Source organism: Saccoglossus kowalevskii, chromosome 2 (genome assembly GCF_978046115.1).
Source record: "Saccoglossus kowalevskii chromosome 2, keSacKowa6.1, whole genome shotgun sequence".
Lineage (NCBI taxonomy): Eukaryota > Metazoa > Hemichordata > Enteropneusta > Harrimaniidae > Saccoglossus > Saccoglossus kowalevskii.
In genome coordinates, this window is record NC_140642.1 from 18,638,693 (window position 1) to 18,653,975 (window position 15,283).

The 15,283-nt window shown below is 36.2% G+C and overlaps 1 protein-coding gene across 2 annotated transcripts in view; it reads left to right on the top strand.

The window, feature by feature from the left end:
- The window catches only part of LOC102804644 (poly [ADP-ribose] polymerase 1-like), a 108,737-nt gene that overhangs the window by 13,651 nt on the left and 79,803 nt on the right, over positions 1 to 15,283 (top strand). For both annotated transcript variants that reach the window (XM_085492585.1, XM_085492586.1), the window contains exons 14-16: positions 5,490 to 5,685; positions 6,638 to 6,760; positions 6,921 to 7,004. In XM_085492585.1, coding sequence (XP_085348711.1) covers positions 5,490 to 5,685; positions 6,638 to 6,760; positions 6,921 to 7,004 — 403 coding nt within the window. The remainder of the gene's footprint in view (positions 1 to 5,489; positions 5,686 to 6,637; positions 6,761 to 6,920; positions 7,005 to 15,283) is intronic.

The following is a 15,283-nucleotide window of genomic DNA, read 5'->3' on the forward strand; positions in this document are numbered from 1 at the left end:
TGATTGGTGAAAAGTGTCCCAGTATTCCACTTAATTAGTGAAAAGTATCCCAGAATTCCAATTGATTAGTGAAAAGTATCCCAGAATTCCAATTGATTGGTGAAAAGTGTCCTAGTATTCCACTTGATTGGGGAAAAGTGTCCCAGAATTCCAATTGATTGGTGAAACGTATCCCAGAATTCCAATTGATTGGTGAAAAGTATCCCAGAATTCCAATTGATTAGTGAAAAGTGTCCCAGAATTCCAATTGATTAGTGAAAAGTGTCCAAGAACTCCACTTGATTGGTGAAAAGTATCCCAGAATTCCAATTGATTGGTGAAAAGTGTCCCAGAATTCCAATTGATTAGTGAAAAGTGTCCAAGAATTCCACTTGATTGGTGAAAAGTGTCCCAGTATTCCACTTGATTGGTGAAAAGTGTCCCAGTATTCCAATTAATTAGTGAAAAGTGTCCAAGAATTCCACTTGATTGGTGAAAAGTGTCCCAGTATTCTAATTGATTAGTGAAAAGTGTCCAAGAATTTCACTTGATTGGTGAAAAGTATCCCAGAATTCCACTTGATTGGTGAAAAGTATCCCAGAATTCCAATTGATTGGTGAAAAGTGTCCAAGAATTTCACTTGATTGGTGAAAAGTATCCCAGAATTCCACTTGATTGGTGAAAAGTGTCCCAGTATTCCACTTAATTGGTGAAAAGTGTCCCAGTATTCCAATTGATTGGTGAAAAGTGTCCAAGAATTTCACTTGATTGGTGAAAAGTATCCCAGAATTCCACTTGATTGGTGAAAAGTATCCCAGAATTCCAATTGATTGGTGAAAAGTGTCCAAGAATTTCACTTGATTGGTGAAAAGTATCCCAGAATTCCACTTGATTGGTGAAAAGTATCCCAGAATTCCAATTGATTTGTGAAAAGTGTCCCAGTATTCCACTTGATTGGTGAAAAGTGTCCCAGTATTCCAATTGATTGGTGAAAAGTATCCCAGAATTCCACTTGATTGGTGAAAAGTGTCCCAGAATTAAGATTGATTAGTGAAAAGTGTCCAAGAATTTCACTTGATTGGTGAAAAGTGTCCCAGTATTCCACTTGATTGGTGAAAAGTGTCCCAGAATTCCAATTGATTAGTGAAAAGTGTCCCAGTATTCCACTTGATTGGTGAAAAGTATCCCACAATTCCACTTGATTGGTGAAAAGTATCCCAGAATTCAAATTGATTGGTGAAACGTGTCCCAGTATTCCACTTGATTGGTGAAAAGTATCCAAGAATTCCACTTGATTGGTGAAAAGTATCCCAGAATTCCACTTGATTGGTGAAAAGTGTCCAAGAATTTCACTTGATTGGTGAAAAGTATCACAGAATTCCACTTGATTGGTGAAAAGTATCCCAGAATTCCAATTGATTTGTGAAAAGTGTCCCAGTATTCCACTTGATTGGTGAAAAGTGTCCCAGTATTCCAATTGATTGGTGAAAAGTATCCCAGAATTCCACTTGATTGGTGAAAAGTGTCCAAGAATTCTACTTGATTGGTGAAAAGTGTCCCAGTATTCCACTTGATTGGTGAAAAGTGTCCCAGAATTCCAATTGATTAGTGAAAAGTGTCCCAGTATTCCACTTGATTGGTGAAAAGTGTCCCAGAATTCCAATTGATTGGTAAAAAGTGTTCCAGAATTCCAATTGATTGGTGAAAAGTATCCAAGAATTCCACTTGATTGGTGAAAAGTATCCCAGAATTCCACTTGATTGGTGAAAAGTGTCCAAGAATTTCACTTGATTGGTGAAAAGTATCACAGAATTCCACTTGATTGGTGAAAAGTATCCCAGAATTCCAATTGATTTGTGAAAAGTGTCCCAGTATTCCACTTGATTGGTGAAAAGTGTCCCAGTATTCCAATTGATTGGTGAAAAGTATCCCAGAATTCCACTTGATTGGTGAAAAGTGTCCAAGAATTCTACTTGATTGGTGAAAAGTGTCCCAGTATTCCACTTGATTGGTGAAAAGTGTCCCAGAATTCCAATTGATTAGTGAAAAGTGTCCCAGTATTCTACTTGATTGGTGAAAAGTGTCCCAGAATTCCAATTGATTGGTAAAAAGTGTTCCAGAATTCCAATTGATTGGTGAAAAGTGTCCCAGTATTCCACTTGATTGGTGAAAAGTATCCAAGAATTCCACTTGATTGGTGAAAAGTATCCCAGAATTCCACTTGATTGGTGAAAAGTGTCCAAGAATTTCACTTGATTGGTGAAAAGTATCCCAGAATTCCAATTGATTTGTGAAAAGTGTCCCAGTATTCCACTTGATTGGTGAAAAGTGTCCCAGTATTCCAATTGATTGGTGAAAAATATCCCAGAATTCCACTTGATTGGTGAAAAGTGTCCAAGAATTCCACTTGATTGGTGAAAAGTGTCCCAGTATTCCACTTGATTGGTGAAAAGTATCCCAGAATTCCAATTGATTAGTGAAAAGTGTCCCAGAATTCTAATTGATTAGTGAAAAGTGTCCAAGAACTCCACTTGATTGGTGAAAAGTATCCCAGAATTCCACTTGATTGGTGAAAAGTGTCCCAGAATTCCAATTGATTGGTGAAAAGTATCCCAGAATTCCAATTGATTAGTGAAAAGTGTCCCAGAATTCCAATTGATTAGTGAAAAGTGTCCAAGAACTCCACTTGATTGGTGAAAAGTATCCCAGAATTCCAATTGATTGGTGAAAAGTGTCCCAGAATTCCAATTGATTAGTGAAAAGTGTCCAAGAATTCCACTTGATTGGTGAAAAGTGTCCCAGTATTCCACTTGATTGGTGAAAAGTGTCCCAGTATTCCAATTAATTAGTGAAAAGTGTCCAAGAATTCCACTTGATTGGTGAAAAGTGTCCCAGTATTCTAATTGATTAGTGAAAAGTGTCCAAGAATTTCACTTGATTGGTGAAAAGTATCCCAGAATTCCACTTGATTGGTGAAAAGTATCCCAGAATTCCAATTGATTGGTGAAAAGTGTCCAAGAATTTCACTTGATTGGTGAAAAGTATCCCAGAATTCCACTTGATTGGTGAAAAGTGTCCCAGTATTCCACTTAATTGGTGAAAAGTGTCCCAGTATTCCAATTGATTGGTGAAAAGTGTCCAAGAATTTCACTTGATTGGTGAAAAGTATCCCAGAATTCCACTTGATTGGTGAAAAGTATCCCAGAATTCCAATTGATTGGTGAAAAGTGTCCAAGAATTTCACTTGATTGGTGAAAAGTATCCCAGAATTCCACTTGATTGGTGAAAAGTATCCCAGAATTCCAATTGATTTGTGAAAAGTGTCCCAGTATTCCACTTGATTGGTGAAAAGTGTCCCAGTATTCCAATTGATTGGTGAAAAGTATCCCAGAATTCCACTTGATTGGTGAAAAGTGTCCCAGAATTAAGATTGATTAGTGAAAAGTGTCCAAGAATTTCACTTGATTGGTGAAAAGTGTCCCAGTATTCCACTTGATTGGTGAAAAGTGTCCCAGAATTCCAATTGATTAGTGAAAAGTGTCCCAGTATTCCACTTGATTGGTGAAAAGTATCCCACAATTCCACTTGATTGGTGAAAAGTATCCCAGAATTCAAATTGATTGGTGAAACGTGTCCCAGTATTCCACTTGATTGGTGAAAAGTATCCAAGAATTCCACTTGATTGGTGAAAAGTATCCCAGAATTCCACTTGATTGGTGAAAAGTGTCCAAGAATTTCACTTGATTGGTGAAAAGTATCACAGAATTCCACTTGATTGGTGAAAAGTATCCCAGAATTCCAATTGATTTGTGAAAAGTGTCCCAGTATTCCACTTGATTGGTGAAAAGTGTCCCAGTATTCCAATTGATTGGTGAAAAGTATCCCAGAATTCCACTTGATTGGTGAAAAGTGTCCAAGAATTCTACTTGATTGGTGAAAAGTGTCCCAGTATTCCACTTGATTGGTGAAAAGTGTCCCAGAATTCCAATTGATTAGTGAAAAATGTCCCAGTATTCCACTTGATTGGTGAAAAGTGTCCCAGAATTCCAATTGATTGGTAAAAAGTGTTCCAGAATTCCAATTGATTGGTGAAAAGTATCCAAGAATTCCACTTGATTGGTGAAAAGTATCCCAGAATTCCACTTGATTGGTGAAAAGTGTCCAAGAATTTCACTTGATTGGTGAAAAGTATCACAGAATTCCACTTGATTGGTGAAAAGTATCCCAGAATTCCAATTGATTTGTGAAAAGTGTCCCAGTATTCCACTTGATTGGTGAAAAGTGTCCCAGTATTCCAATTGATTGGTGAAAAGTATCCCAGAATTCCACTTGATTGGTGAAAAGTGTCCAAGAATTCTACTTGATTGGTGAAAAGTGTCCCAGTATTCCACTTGATTGGTGAAAAGTGTCCCAGAATTCCAATTGATTAGTGAAAAGTGTCCCAGTATTCTACTTGATTGGTGAAAAGTGTCCCAGAATTCCAATTGATTGGTAAAATGTGTTCCAGAATTCCAATTGATTGGTGAAAAGTGTCCCAGTATTCCACTTGATTGGTGAAAAGTATCCAAGAATTCCACTTGATTGGTGAAAAGTATCCCAGAATTCCACTTGATTGGTGAAAAGTGTCCAAGAATTTCACTTGATTGGTGAAAAGTATCCCAGAATTCCAATTGATTTGTGAAAAGTGTCCCAGTATTCCACTTGATTGGTGAAAAGTGTCCCAGTATTCCAATTGATTGGTGAAAAATATCCCAGAATTCCACTTGATTGGTGAAAAGTGTCCAAGAATTCCACTTGATTGGTGAAAAGTGTCCCAGTATTCCACTTGATTGGTGAAAAGTATCCCAGAATTCCAATTGATTAGTGAAAAGTGTCCCAGAATTCTAATTGATTAGTGAAAAGTGTCCAAGAACTCCACTTGATTGGTGAAAAGTATCCCAGAATTCCACTTGATTGGTGAAAAGTGTTCCAGAATTCCACTTGATTGGTGAAAAGTATCACAGAATTCCACTTGATTGGTGAAAAGTATCCCAGAATTCCAATTGATTTGTGAAAAGTGTCCCAGTATTCCACTTGATTGGTGAAAAGTGTCCCAGTATTCCAATTGATTGGTGAAAAATATCCCAGAATTCCACTTGATTGGTGAAAAGTGTCCAAGAATTCCACTTGATTGATGAAAAGTGTCCCAGTATTCCACTTGATTGGTGAAAAGTGTCCCAGAATTCCAATTGATTAGTGAAAAGTGTCCCAGTATTCCATTTGATTGGTGAAAAGTGTCCCAGAATTCCAATTGATTGGTAAAAAGTGTTCCAGAATTCCAATTGATTTGTAAAAAGTGTTCCAGAATTCCAATTAATTGGCAAAACATTTCCCACGTTTGTAAAAAAATTAATCACAGGTTTCTAATTTGTTTGGTAAAATTCTTTGATAATAGCAATTCATTGTGATTATTATTGAATATTTCAATTTATTGGAATCACTATCTGCAATTTATCATTTTCTCATTGTAGGTGGCATGTGTTCCGTGCCTGGGGTCGTGTTGGAACAACCATTGGTGGTAACAAATTAGAGTCTTTTAACAATAAAGACAATGCCATTGCTCAGTTTAGCGCTATTTATGGCGAGAAAACTGGCAATGATTTTGGAACATCTGATTTCAAGAAATATCCCAAAAAATTCTATCCACTTGAAATTGACTATGGCGAGGTAAGAAGTGTTTTTCTCTGTTCATATTCATATACAAGCACATAAAAACTGATGTTGATGATATTGTAAGAATACTCAAGTATTTTTTTTTGTATTTATAAACTTTTATTGGAGTTTGCACTGAAATCATACATACCTGGTTTGTACATTACAAATTGCATCTGCATATTGTGAAAAGGAATGGGAAACATTTTTCAAAAGGAATATGGAATACATTACACACTTGTGTATATTCATGCATCCTTATATTAGTGAACATCTTTCTGAACTACAATGTATATGAATCCCAGAATTGAGTTAAACATTGCATAAACATGCCAACCATCCTGGAAATATTACATACTCAATCCATATTTGGAATTTGTATTTTCACATTGATTATACACATTTTAGTCAAAGTTCTGAGGTCATAATTCTCTGATATAATTAAAATAAAACCATATTTATCCACTCGTGGCATGTAAATATATAGCAAATATTGCATGGTTTATTTTGTTTGTTATCCTTATTGCATACCTAGTAAAGCATTACAATTATTGAAATCTTCAGTAAAACTATAATATACAGAATGAATGGCTTATTTTGGTTTCTTCTATTATCATGATATTGAGTGAATTATATTTGATATCATATAGCATTCATTGTAATATATTTTTATTTATTTGGAAAAGTAGCAGGAATGCAATAAACATAATCTAGTATCTACATTAAACAAATAAGTGTTATAACGTACTCACTACCCTAAAAGTACAAATAAATCTTAAAAGGTTTTGAAGATTAAAACTTTCCGAATCACGCTGTTTGTATCTTTTTTAAACTTCATAATGCTGTAAAGTAATCTACAATTTATGTATGACAACCCCCTGATATTTTTTTTCAACAAAGCATCATAATTTCATCTATTACAAAGCTTGTTGTTGTGCTTTATATGATTGGATTCCCTTGATTGCAGGATGATGTTGACATGGGTAAAATGGAAATTGGGAAAGGATCCAAATTGCCACCATCGGTAGAAGACCTTATAGTCATGATATTTGATATTGATATGATGAAAAAAACAATGGTTGAATTTGAAGTGAGTTTTATATAAACATAATTTCTAGTGATATTACAATATAGCAAGTTTATTGGTTTTACAGCTAGAAATGGTATAGTCTAGAATTACAATATAGTACAAAATAACAATACAAAATACTGCTTGTAATAATTGTTATTCATTGTTTTATTGACTGTAGATTGACCTAAAAAAGATGCCCCTGGGTAAACTCTCCAAACGCCAGATTGAAAGTGCATATTCTGTGTTGTCTGAAGCCCAGAAGGTAAATCAATTCTTACTATTATACAGATTTCTAATCTTTGTATGCAGATTGTAAATGGTCACATTAGTATGTATATGCAGATTGTAAATAGCCATACTTGTATGCAAATACAGATTGTAAATAGCCACACTTGTATGCATATGCAGATTGTAAATGGCCACACTTGTAGGCATATGCAGATTGTAAATAGCAACACTTGTATGCATATGCAGATTGTAAATGGCCACACTTGTATGCATATGCAGATTGTAAATAGCCACACTTGTATGCATATGCAGATTGTAAATAGCAACACTTGTATGCATATGCAGATTGTAAATGGCCACACTTGTATGCATATGCAGATTGTAAATAGCCACACTTCTATGCATATGCATATGCAGATTGTAAATGGCCACACTTGTATGCATATGCAGATTGTAAATAGCAACACTTGTTTGCATATGCAGATTGTAAATGGCCACACTTGTATGCATATGCAGATTGTAAATGGCCACACTTGTATGCATATGCAGATTGTAAATGGCCACACTTGTATGCATATGCAGATTGTGAATAGCCATACTTGTGTGCAAATACAGATTGTAAATAGCAACACTTGTATGCATCTGCAGATTGTAAATGGCCACACTTGTATGTATATGCAGATTGTTAATAGCCACACTTGTTTGCATATGCAGATTGTAAATGGCCACACTTGTATGCATATGCAGATTGTAAATAGCCACACTTGTTTGCATATGCAGATTGTAAATGGCCACACTTGTATGCATATGCAGATTGTAAATGGCCACACTTGTATGTATATGCAGATTGTAAATGGCCACACTCGTATGCATATGCAGATTGTAAATAGCCACACTTGTTTGCATATGCAGATTGTAAATAGCCACACTTGTATGTATATGCAGATTGTAAATGGCCACACTTGTATGCATATGCAGATTGTAAATAGCCACACTTGTTTGCATATGCAGATTGTAAATAGCCACACTTGTATGCATATGCAGATTGTAAATGGCCACACTTGTATGTATATGCAGATTGTAAATGGCCACACTCGTATGCATATGCAGATTTTAAATAGCCACACTTGTATGCACATGCAGATTGTAAATAGCCACACTTATATGCACATGCAGATTGTAAATAGCCACACTTGTATGCATATGCAGATTGTAAATAGCAACACTTGTTTGCATATGCAGATTGTAAATGGCCACACTTGTATGCAGATGCAGATTGTAAATAGCCACACTTGTATGCATATGCAGATTGTAAATAGCCACACTTGTATGCATATGCAGATTGTAAATGGCCACACTTGTATGCATATGCAGATTGTAAATAGCCACACTTGTATGCATATGCAGATTGTAAATAGCCATACTTGTATGCATCTACAGATTGTAAATAGCCACACTTGTATTCATATGCAGATTGTAAATAGCCACACTTGTTTGCATATGCAGATTGTAAATGGCCACACTTGTATGCATATGCAGATTGTAAATAGCCACACTTGTATGCATATGCAGATTGTAAATAGCCACACTTGTTTGCATATGCAGATTGTAAATAGCCACACTTGTATGTATATGCAGATTGTAAATAGCCACACTTGTATGCATATGCAGATTGTAAATAGCCACACTTGTTTGCATATGCAGATTGTAAATAGCCACACTTGTTTGCATATGCAGATTGTAAATGGCCACACTTGTATGCATATGCAGATTGTAAATAGCCACACTTGTATGCATATGCAGATTGTAAATAGCCATACTTGTATGCACATGCAGATTGTAAATAGCCACACTTGTATGCATATGCAGATTGTAAATAGCCCAACATGTATGCATATGCAGATTGTAAATAGCCACACTTTTTGCATATGCAGATTGTAAATGGCCACACTTGTATGCATATGCAGATTGTAAATGGCCACACTTGTATGCATATACAGATTGTAAATAGCCACACTTGTATGCATCTACAGATTGTAAATGGCCACACTTGTATGCATATGCAGATTGTAAATGGCCACACTTGTATGTATATGCAGATTGTAAATGGCCACACTCGTATGCATATGCAGATTGTAAATAGCCACACTTGTATGCATCTACAGATTGTAAATAGCCACACTTGTATGCATATGCAGATTGTAAATGGCCACACTTGTATGCATATGCAGATTGTAAATGGCCACACTTGTATGCATATGCAGATTGTAAATGGCCACACTTGTATGTATATGCAGATTGTAAATGGGCACACTTGTTTGCATATGCAGATTGTAAATGGCCACACTCGTATGCATATGCAGATTGTAAATAGCCACACTTGTTTGCATATGCAGATTGTAAATAGCCACACTTGTATGTATATGCAGATTGTAAATGGCCACACTTGTATGCATATGCAGATTGTAAATAGCCACACTTGTTTGCATATGCAGATTGTAAATAGCCACACTTGTATGCATATGCAGATTGTAAATGGCCACACTTGTATGTATATGCAGATTGTAAATGGCCACACTCGTATGCATATGCAGATTTTAAATAGCCACACTTGTATGCACATGCAGATTGTAAATAGCCACACTTATATGCACATGCAGATCGTAAATAGCCACACTTGTATGCATATGCAGATTGTAAATAGCCACACTTGTTTGCATATGCAGATTGTAAATAGCCCAACTTGTATGCATATGCAGATTGTAAATAGCCACACTTGTTTGCATATGCAGATTGTAAATGGCCACACTTGTATGCATATGCAGATTGTAAATAGCCACACTTGTATGCATATGCAGATTGTAAATAGCCACACTTGTTTGCATATGCAGATTGTAAATAGCCACACTTGTTTGCATATGCAGATTGTAAATAGCCCAACTTGTATGCATATGCAGATTGTAAATAGCCACACTTGTTTGCATATGCAGATTGTAAATGGCCACACTTGTATGCATATGCAGATTGTAAATAGCCACACTTGTATGCATATGCAGATTGTAAATAGCCACACTTGTTTGCATATGCAGATTGTAAATAGCCACACTTGTATGTATATGCAGATTGTAAATAGCCACACTTGTATGCATATGCAGATTGTAAATAGCCACACTTGTTTGCATATGCAGATTGTAAATAGCCACACTTGTTTGCATATGCAGATTGTAAATGGCCACACTTGTATGCATATGCAGATTGTAAATAGCCACACTTGTATGCATATGCAGATTGTAAATAGCCACACTTGTATGCATATGCAGATTGTAAATAGCCACACTTGTTTGCATATGCAGATTGTAAATAGCCACACTTGTATGCATATGCAGATTGTAAATAGCAACACTTGTTTGCATATGCAGATTGTAAATAGCCACACTTGTTTGCATATGCAGATTGTAAATGGCCACACTTGTATGCATATGCAGATTGTAAATAGCCACACTTGTATGCATATGTAGATTGTAAATAGCCACACTTGTATGCATATGCAGATTGTAAATAGCCATACTTGTATGCACATGCAGATTGTAAATAGCCACACTTGTATGCATATGCAGATTGTAAATAGCCACACTTGTTTGCATATGCAGATTGTAAATAGCCACACTTGTTTGCATATGCAGATTGTAAATGGCCACACTTGTATGCATATGCAGATTGTAAATAGCCACACTTGTATGCATATGCAGATTGTAAATAGCCACACTTGTATGCATATGCAGATTGTAAATAGCCATACTTGTATGCACATGCAGATTGTAAATAGCCACACTTGTATGCATATGCAGATTGTAAATAGCCACACTTGTATGCATATGCAGATTGTAAATAGCCACACTTGTTTGCATATGCAGATTGTAAATAGCCACACTTGTATGCATATGCAGATTGTAAATAGCCACACTTGTTTGCATATGCAGATTGTAAATAGCCACACTTGTTTGCATATGCAGATTGTAAATGGCCACACTTGTATGCATATGCAGATTGTAAATAGCCACACTTGTATGCATATGCAGATTGTAAATAGCCACACTTGTATGCATATGCAGATTGTAAATAGCCATACTTGTATGCACATGCAGATTGTAAATAGCCACACTTGTATGCATATGCAGATTGTAAATAGCCCAACTTGTATGCATATGCAGATTGTAAATAGCCACACCTTTTGCATATGCAGATTGTAAATGGCCACACTTGTATGCATATGCAGATTGTAAATGGCCACACTTGTATGCATATGCAGATTGTAAATAGCCACACTTGTATGCATCTACAGATTGTAAATGGCCACACTTGTATGCATATGCAGATTGTAAATGGCCACACTTGTATGTATATGCAGATTGTAAATGGCCACACTCGTATGCATATGCAGATTGTAAATAGCCACACTTGTATGCATCTAGATTGTAAATAGCCACACTTGTATGCATATGCAGATTGTAAATGGCCACACTTGTATGCATATGCAGATTGTAAATGGCCACACTTGTATGCATATGCAGATTGTAAATGGCCACACTTGTATGTATATGCAGATTGTAAATGGGCACACTTGTTTGCATATGCAGATTGTAAATAGCCACACTTGTATGCATATGCAGATTGTGAATAGTCACACTTGTTTGCATATGCAGATTGTAAATAGCCACACTTGTATGCATATGCAGATTGTAAATAGCCACACTTGTATGTATATGCAGATTGTAAATAGCCACACTTGTATGTATATGCAGATTGTAAATAGCCACACTTGTTTGCATATGCAGATTGTAAATAGCCACACTTGTATGCATATGTGGATTGTAAATGGCCACACTTGTATGTATATGCAGATTGTAAATAGCCACACTTGTATGCATATGCAGATTGTAAATAGCCACACTTGTTTGCATATGCAGATTGTAAATGGCCACACTTGTATGCAGATGCAGATTGTAAATAGCCACACTTGTATGCATATGCAGATTGTAAATAGCCACACTTGTATGCATATGCAGATTGTAAATGGCCACACTTGTATGCATATGCAGATTGTAAATAGCCACACTTGTTTGCATATGCAGATTGTAAATGGCCAAACTTGTATGCATATGCAGATTGTAAATAGCAACACTTGTATGCAGATGCAGATTGTAAATGGCCACACTTGTATGCATATGCAGATTGTAAATAGCCACACTTGTATGCATATGCAGATTGTAAATAGCCACACTTGTATGCATATGCAGATTGTAAATGGCCACACTTGTTTGCATATGCAGATTGTAAATAGCCACACTTGTATGCATATGCAGATTGTAAATGGCCACACTTGTATGCATATGCAGATTGTAAATAGCCACACTTGTATGCATATGCAGATTGTAAATGGCCACACTTGTATGCATATGCATATTGTAAATAGCCACACTTGTTTGCATATGCAGATTGTAAATGGCCACACTTGTTTGCATATGCAGATTGTAAATAGCCACACTTGTATGCATATGCAGATTGTAAATAGCCACACTTGTATGCATATGCAGATTGTAAATAGCCACACTTGTATGCATATGCAGATTGTAAATAGCCACACTTGTATGCATATGCATATTGTAAATAGCCACACTTGTTTGCATATGCAGATTGTAAATGGCCACACTTGTATGCATATGCAGATTGTAAATGGCCACACTTGTATTCATATGCAGATTGTAAATAGCCACACTTGTATGCATATGCAGATTGTAAATAGCCACACTTGTATGCATATGCAGATTGTAAATGGCCACACTTGTTTGCATATGCAGATTGTAAATAGCCACACTTGTATGCATATGCAGATTGTAAATAGCCCAACTTGTTTGCATATGCAGATTGTAAATAGCCACACTTGTATGCATATGTAGATTGTAAATAGCCACACTTGTTTGCATATGCAGATTGTAAATAGCCACACTTGTATGCATATGCAGATTGTAAATAGCCACACTTGTATGCATATGCAGATTGTAAATAGCCATACTTGTATGCATCTACAGATTGTAAATAGCCACACTTGTATTCATATGCAGATTGTAAATAGCCACACTTGTTTGCATATGCAGATTGTAAATAGCCACACTTGTATGCATATGCAGATTGTAAATAGCCACACTTGTATGCATATGCAGATTGTAAATGGCCACACTTGTATTCATATGCAGATTGTAAATAGCCACACTTGTATGCATATGCAGATTGTAAATAGCCACACTTGTATGCATATGCAGATTGTAAATAGCCACACTTGTATGCATATGCAGATTGTAAATAGCCACACTTGTATGCATATGCAGATTGTAAATAGCCACACTTGTATGCATATGCAGATTGTAAATAGCAACACTTGTTTGCATATGCAGATTGTAAATGGCCACACTTGTATGCAGATGCAGATTGTAAATAGCCACACTTGTATGCATATGCAGATTGTAAATAGCCACACTTGTATGCATATGCAGATTGTAAATGGCCACACTTGTATGCATATGCAGATTGTAAATAGCCACACTTGTATGCATATGCAGATTGTAAATAGCCATACTTGTATGCATCTACAGATTGTAAATAGCCACACTTGTATTCATATGCAGATTGTAAATAGCCACACTTGTTTGCATATGCAGATTGTAAATGACCACACTTGTATGCATATGCAGATTGTAAATAGCCACACTTGTATGCATATGCAGATTGTAAATAGCCACACTTGTTTGCATATGCAGATTGTAAATAGCCACACTTGTATGTATATGCAGATTGTAAATAGCCACACTCGTATGCATATGCAGATTGTAAATAGCCACACTTGTATGCATCTACAGATTGTAAATAGCCACACTTGTATGCATATGCAGATTGTAAATGGCCACACTTGTATGCATATGCAGATTGTAAATGGCCACACTTGTATGCATATGCAGATTGTAAATGGCCACACTTGTATGTATATGCAGATTGTAAATGGGCACACTTGTTTGCATATGCAGATTGTAAATGGCCACACTCGTATGCATATGCAGATTGTAAATAGCCACACTTGTTTGCATATGCAGATTGTAAATAGCCACACTTGTATGTATATGCAGATTGTAAATGGCCACACTTGTATGCATATGCAGATTGTAAATAGCCACACTTGTTTGCATATGCAGATTGTAAATAGCCACACTTGTATGCATATGCAGATTGTAAATGGCCACACTTGTATGTATATGCAGATTGTAAATGGCCACACTCGTATGCATATGCAGATTTTAAATAGCCACACTTGTATGCACATGCAGATTGTAAATAGCCACACTTATATGCACATGCAGATCGTAAATAGCCACACTTGTATGCATATGCAGATTGTAAATAGCCACACTTGTTTGCATATGCAGATTGTAAATAGCCCAACTTGTATGCATATGCAGATTGTAAATAGCCACACTTGTTTGCATATGCAGATTGTAAATGGCCACACTTGTATGCATATGCAGATTGTAAATAGCCACACTTGTATGCATATGCAGATTGTAAATAGCCACACTTGTTTGCATATGCAGATTGTAAATAGCCACACTTGTTTGCATATGCAGATTGTAAATAGCCCAACTTGTATGCATATGCAGATTGTAAATAGCCACACTTGTTTGCATATGCAGATTGTAAATGGCCACACTTGTATGCATATGCAGATTGTAAATAGCCACACTTGTATGCATATGCAGATTGTAAATAGCCACACTTGTTTGCATATGCAGATTGTAAATAGCCACACTTGTATGTATATGCAGATTGTAAATAGCCACACTTGTATGCATATGCAGATTGTAAATAGCCACACTTGTTTGCATATGCAGATTGTAAATAGCCACACTTGTTTGCATATGCAGATTGTAAATGGCCACACTTGTATGCATATGCAGATTGTAAATAGCCACACTTGTATGCATATGCAGATTGTAAATAGCCACACTTGTATGCATATGCAGATTGTAAATAGCCACACTTGTTTGCATATGCAGATTGTAAATAGCCACACTTGTATGCATATGCAGATTGTAAATAGCAACACTTGTTTGCATATGCAGATTGTAAATAGCCACACTTGTTTGCATATGCAGATTGTAAATAGCCACACTTGTATGCATATGCAGATTGTAAATAGCCACACTCGTATGCATATGCAGATTGTAAATAGCCACACTTGTATGCATCTACAGATTGTAAATAGCC